This window comes from Acyrthosiphon pisum, chromosome X, assembly GCF_005508785.2.
Source record: "Acyrthosiphon pisum isolate AL4f chromosome X, pea_aphid_22Mar2018_4r6ur, whole genome shotgun sequence".
Lineage (NCBI taxonomy): Eukaryota > Metazoa > Arthropoda > Insecta > Hemiptera > Aphididae > Acyrthosiphon > Acyrthosiphon pisum.
The window spans coordinates 70618036-70624108 of record NC_042493.1 but is presented as its reverse complement, the minus strand read 5'-3'; the positions used below and the strand labels follow the sequence as shown (position 1 = coordinate 70624108).

At 27.7% G+C, this 6073-nt stretch overlaps 1 protein-coding gene across 2 annotated transcripts in view; it reads right to left on the bottom strand.

The window, feature by feature from the left end:
• Positions 1 to 2517, bottom strand: part of LOC103310848 (Krueppel-like factor 15) — an 11408-nt gene extending 8891 nt beyond the window's left edge. The window contains exon 1 of one of the 2 annotated variants that reach the window (XM_016808763.2): positions 2043 to 2517. Coding sequence is in view for 1 of the 2 variants with exons in the window: in XM_008190258.3 (XP_008188480.1) it covers positions 2043 to 2057 (15 nt within the window). In the remaining variant the exon portion in view is untranslated. The remainder of the gene's footprint in view (positions 1 to 2042) is intronic. The other variant, XM_008190258.3, reaches the window with a different exon arrangement.
• Positions 2518 to 6073: the final 3556 nt, after the last annotated feature.

The following is a 6073-nucleotide window of genomic DNA, read 5'->3' as shown; positions in this document are numbered from 1 at the left end:
TCTCAATTCAATGTCTAACGTTCAAAATATTTCGTGGTCCCACATTTTTAAATACACGGCAGAAGCCTATCTATTATAGATTATTATAGTTTATCTAGATACTAAACTGTTATACGTCTCATAATTTTGATTTGTATTTACAATTTTAAACTCATTACATAAAGAACAATTATTAAAAAATGGGGTCCCCAACCAACGGCCCGCGAACCAAATCCGGCCGGCCAACGTTTTTTCACTGGAACGCCAAGCTAATTAATGTTTTGAAAATAATATATTAATTATTATATTATTTTCATTTAGTTTTCATTGTTTTTAATTTATTGAATTAATTAAATAAAATTTATTTATTATTATTTTCTTTTGGTGTTATTCGTAACAGCTTATAATAGTAATTTATACCTATATACTAGGTACTAACACTAACTTATAATAAAAAAACTCGTTATAAAATGAAAAAATATATAAACAACCATTTATTTTTCTAAATAAATCTTATCTATTCTTCAATTTCTTAACCGATCTATTTCTCTAAAAATAATGGCCGGCGATGACAAAACGTATCTCAATTTTGGCCCATCGTAAAAAAAGGCTAGTATCAGTTAGTGTACAGCTAGTGTGAAATAAAAAGGTATTGAAGAGTGCATTATTATTTGAAAATATTGTAAGTTGCACAATCACTCTGATCTATTATTTATGTAGATAGATATTAAAAAAAATACGTAAGTATTAATTTCATATTTTTATAGCTAACTTTATTGTTTGTGTGCTATTAACTTACAATTTAACCACGGCTGGCAATTAACGAGTTAAAAAGTTAAAGTTAAGTTAAAAATATAACTTAATTTTAACATTTTAACTTAATTGTTATCTTACTAAATTTCTTTTTTAATTAACGTAAAATTAACGAATTCATTTTTTATTTCAAGAAGTAAGTTAAGTTAATTTATTTGGTTTTTAAATTTATTATATTTGACTATTTCAGTCTATTTCGTTTTTATGTCAAAAAGTATCCACCGTGAATTGCTTAAAGTTAAAAATTTAAATTATCCGATTCTAACTTACCTATATGGAATTACTGTAACACAAACACTATAAAGTCTATAATTTTGTTTTGGGTTGGTAAAAAATTAAGTAGGTACGCTAGCGTTGTATAAACAAATTATTTTTTTTTAACTTAATAAAAAGTTAACAATAAATGTGCATTAACTTTTAATTTAGCTGAGTTAATCTATAATTAAATGAACTATTAACTTTTAATTTTTTGTTATTGGTGCACATTAACTTGCCCAGCCTTGAATTTAACGTTACTGACTTAACTAACTTAATGTTTACATTAACTTGACCGACTTTAATATATTCTTAATTCTTTAAATTATAAATATGTTTATGAATACATTTTATGAATTATAAATATGTATCAAAGTGAAGGTCGTAATGGACAGTTCATATGTACGTATTAATCGTAAATTATTAATAAACTAATATGATAATAACAATTCATTAATATTATGATAATTGCATATTGAAATACCTATTATTATATGAGGTACGAGTACTTATACCCTCATCATTTTTAACTCCAAAAAATTATATATATTTTATTGAAAAAAACAGATTTGAATAACAAAAATCTAATATTTTTTTTAAAGGTGGCTAAATAGGTGTTGCTCTGCTGTACAGTAGATTACAAGTGGGTCACTGTAATAGTGTAATGGATCGTGTTAAATTTGAATTCAATAATATAATATCATTGTATAAGAAAAAACGATTCTATAAGAAAATGGACAATGGCGGAAAACGGTATCTCGTTTTTGGAAGAAAATGGAACCACCCTTAAATTTATCTTATCCATTGCAGTGACCTACTCAATAATGTCGACGAGGTATAGGTACACTCGAAACGTTATAGATACAGCAGAGTGCATTTTTTTCGGTTTTTTAGAAATATTTCTGCCGTGTTTACGTTAAATGCGTTATTTCTGGCAAATTCAATACTATAATTATTATTTGTGTTTAGTATTATTATATCATGATCGTACTTACGTCCAACAGTACCATTTTTGCCAAGTCGTGACACTATGTAGTACTGCAATGCCGTTGCTCGTCGTGTCGACACTCCACAGCGACAGATGACACGGTTCGGATGATTCGGTTACTGGTGACAGAATAATATATAATTTTTTAATCATCAGCTCAACTATTAGGAAAGAAAATAAACACATACGCGTAGTTCCCATGGGAGTTGCTCGTGCCATGTCTGATATTAGTACGGTTCAGATAAAAGTAGATCGAGCGCAGCTTACCCGCTACAAACACGTGTAGACCACATCAGCGTCCTTATCTGTACTCCATATAGAGCCCCCTATGCCATAAACCGCATATTCATGTAAAAGCACGAAATCTTTATATGAGGGGGTGAAGTTTTGTCGCCGTACGTAAGCCTCCCGACGTTGCAAAAGAAGAAAAAGAAAAGCCATTGCGGAAAAACCTTGGAGAGAGATACTCTGCAGTCGCTATTACGGGTTTTTGACAAACAGCCCCGTTTTTCGCATAATGATATAAACGATGCATAGACGAATAATTAAGTTAAATCTTAAGTTAGTTTTAACTTTTTATCTAACTTTTTACAATATTTAATTTTTAGTAACATAACTTTTGAATTGATGGATATTTATCGATATTAACTTAATAAATAACGAGTTATTTTCATTAAAATCTAAGTTACTTATATTTATAAATAATAAAATAATAAAATTATAATTGATGATACATAATCAATAAACTTAATAGTAAATTGAAATGTAATTTTTAAATTTACTTCTAGTTGTTTCCATTAGCCGGAATTTTAGTTTAATAAAAATAATTAATTATTGGTACCAATCGGGCATTTAAGGATACTAATTTTATCAAGAACTGGAACCTTACCGAAAGGAACCAGTTTTGGAACCAGAGCCCTTTGAGTATTGGGAACCAAAACCTCACTGAAACCCTTTTTTAAATTTAATTTTTATACCGAAACCTCACTGGAACCCTTATTTAAATCAATTGAAAAACCAAAACCCATACTTTTATTTTACATATTTTTTTACACAAGTAGAAAACCAAAATAGGTAGCAATTTTTTTATTTTGAGAAAGATATTTAAAGAAACCAAAACCTAAATTTCATTTTTTCTGGGAACTGAACTGGAACCGAAATCGAATTTATAATTTTCTGGGAACCAAACAGGAGCCGGAACAGTAAAATGATCAAGGTTCCAGTCCCTGAATTGTATTAATAATGCATTCTTACAAAAATTAATACTTATAGGTCCTCAAAAGAACAAATTCTGAAATATTTTCCTCATAAAAAAAATAAAATGAATAAGTAAAATAATTGTAAGCTGTGCACCGTCGCTGGTTTGAAAATCGGTCACGGTGGCACTTCTTTTCGGGCAGTCACGGTTAGACGGTTAGACGGGTGTATGACCCACCCGGGCATGGCAGGTAACTACAGGTGCCCACTAGAAAACTCTGCCAAACTGACAAACACACGTGTTTATACCTATAGTATCTTCCCCACAGTAAAAAAAACCACCCAATGGCCTAAGTGTCCGTGGGTAAATTAATAAAAATAAAAAAAAAAAATTGTAAGCTAATTTAGTTAGGTACAGTTAAATATATATAATTGCCTCCATTCAATGATATTTATTATTTTAAAATAATAAAATTAACTTAACTGAAGTAAGTAAGTTAATTGTTGGTTTTCGTACAACTTTTAACTTGGCTTGGTTAAAAAAAAAATTTTAATTATTAATTTTGAACTTTTTAAATGTTTATCTATCAACTTAACTTATTTTAGTTATTAAATATCGTCATCTTGATCTTTGGGTATAATAGATAAAATAAATATAATAGCACTATAGATTTTTTTTTAACATCTATTAACACTATAATGTATTGTATTAGTACCATGCCGTTCTATCTACCTATTTTCAATAATCATAACAAAAATATAAAAATGAAATGACATTTTGAAAACGGCGTTCTATATATTATAAATGAATTTATAATCCTGTTATTTACAATCAACTATGTAAAACCCATGCAAATGTATAATCGTGTTGTTCGTCGACGGACTTACTAATCTAAATTCGATTAATGACAATGACTGACTTACAAGTCGCATATTGAATTACTCCATAAAAATGTCGATTTAAAAAAGAAATAAAAACTAAATATTTGTATGACAGTATGTTGTGTAGAATATAGATACTTATTTTACTTATATGTCTATTACAAATTTACACTTCAAATTTTCTGTATATTATATCATACAAAAAAATTGTTATTAGTTTTAATACACAATTTTTATAAACAAAGCAGTGCATTTTTAGAAAATTCATTGACGATATGCATACTTTCTAAATAAAGTAGCTATCATATATTTTTGGTTTTTATTTAATTATCCTGCAATATTCTAATAAATCGATCTGAAGGCAAATGGACGAACTCGGCTGGAAGTGGCCGTTTGGATCTTGGGATAATTGGTGGGACGTCAAAAAAAAAATCTATCAGTAAAGTTATAAGTAGGAAAAATTAAAATATAATATAAATAATAGTTTTTATATTTAACTGTTTTTGATATTGTATTTTAATTTTTTAATTTTTCTTTTTATATTATTATTCATTTTGTTTACGTTTAATATTGTCCCAACGTCCAAACGGCTTAGTCCATTTGTCACTATTCACTTATAAATATTTGACGTATAACAAATTAACTCCAAACCGTCGTTGTTTCTATAAAATTAAATACCTATTAATTAACCTGCAGCAGCAGAAAAATACTACGAAATCAGACCACACTTAACCGTCTCGTTGATATACACAAATACATAATAATCAACTTAAAAAAAAACAGTTTCTACCGGTTAGACAGGATATTATATATTTTTCACCTTAAGCACGATAAATCCCACCCGGGCTAACTAGAAAATAATTTCAACACACATAAGCACAAACCACGTGCATTTTGTAGTCAAACTACTGCTACAACTAAATAATAAAAAAAAAATTTGAATTGACATTAAATATTCATAATATTATTGTTTGTTGTACTCGGAAATGAATAAATTACTTTAAATACTGTATTCCTACTACGTTCTAAGAACTCCCAATAATGTTTAAATACCTACGTTTTTTCGAAAGTAATTTTGTTCTTATACTAGAGTTCAGATTAATTTTTAAAAGTATTTAATTCCTATAAAAAAATAACTGCCTGTCATTTCGATATTTATTTTTCCTGGAAATTATTACAATAATACAATAATATTAATTAAATCGATAGCTTAATCTTATGCTTATGGTATTTTTACTGTTAAAAAAAGTTTTTACTTTTAGTTGGACGTATTATTATTTATTACCACGTAGAAATATTCTAGAATATCCTGCACCTAGCATGAAAACATTTTATTAATTTTGATACATTTAGACATTCAGCTATTTGTTTTAGAACATTTTTTTTTTATTGATTATGCTATAATAATAAATATCTATTTGCTATTTAATTCTTATGACTTACAACTCTGCTTATGGTTGGCCATATGAAACATTTTTCATATTTCATGAAAAATGCTGACCATTTTACGCCACCAATCGTATAGTACTATAGTCATTATAATATTTACGATAATAGATAATATCTACGATAATCACAATTCTACCAGACTAACGATATTAAAAAAAAAAGTTTTCTTTATAATAAGACAATTATATTATAATGTAGCATTCTACAAACATTCAAAGTCCAATTAGAAAACTTTGTATGGATAGGTAGTTCTAAAATCCATCAGTGGTATGAGATTCTAGGATGTCGCACATAATAAAACATAATATAATAATATATTATATAAACAATGTAAAAAAAAATTCGAATCATCTTTGACAGTAAAAACGCATATAATGTGACAGTACAAAATCATGCGTAACGATGAGTTTCAGTGTCGTTAAACGAATCATGGTGATGGAATTGCCATTTGTTTGAAAGTAGGTCAACTTTGGAACAATATGAATAAACAAAAAAAAAAACCAACAAGCA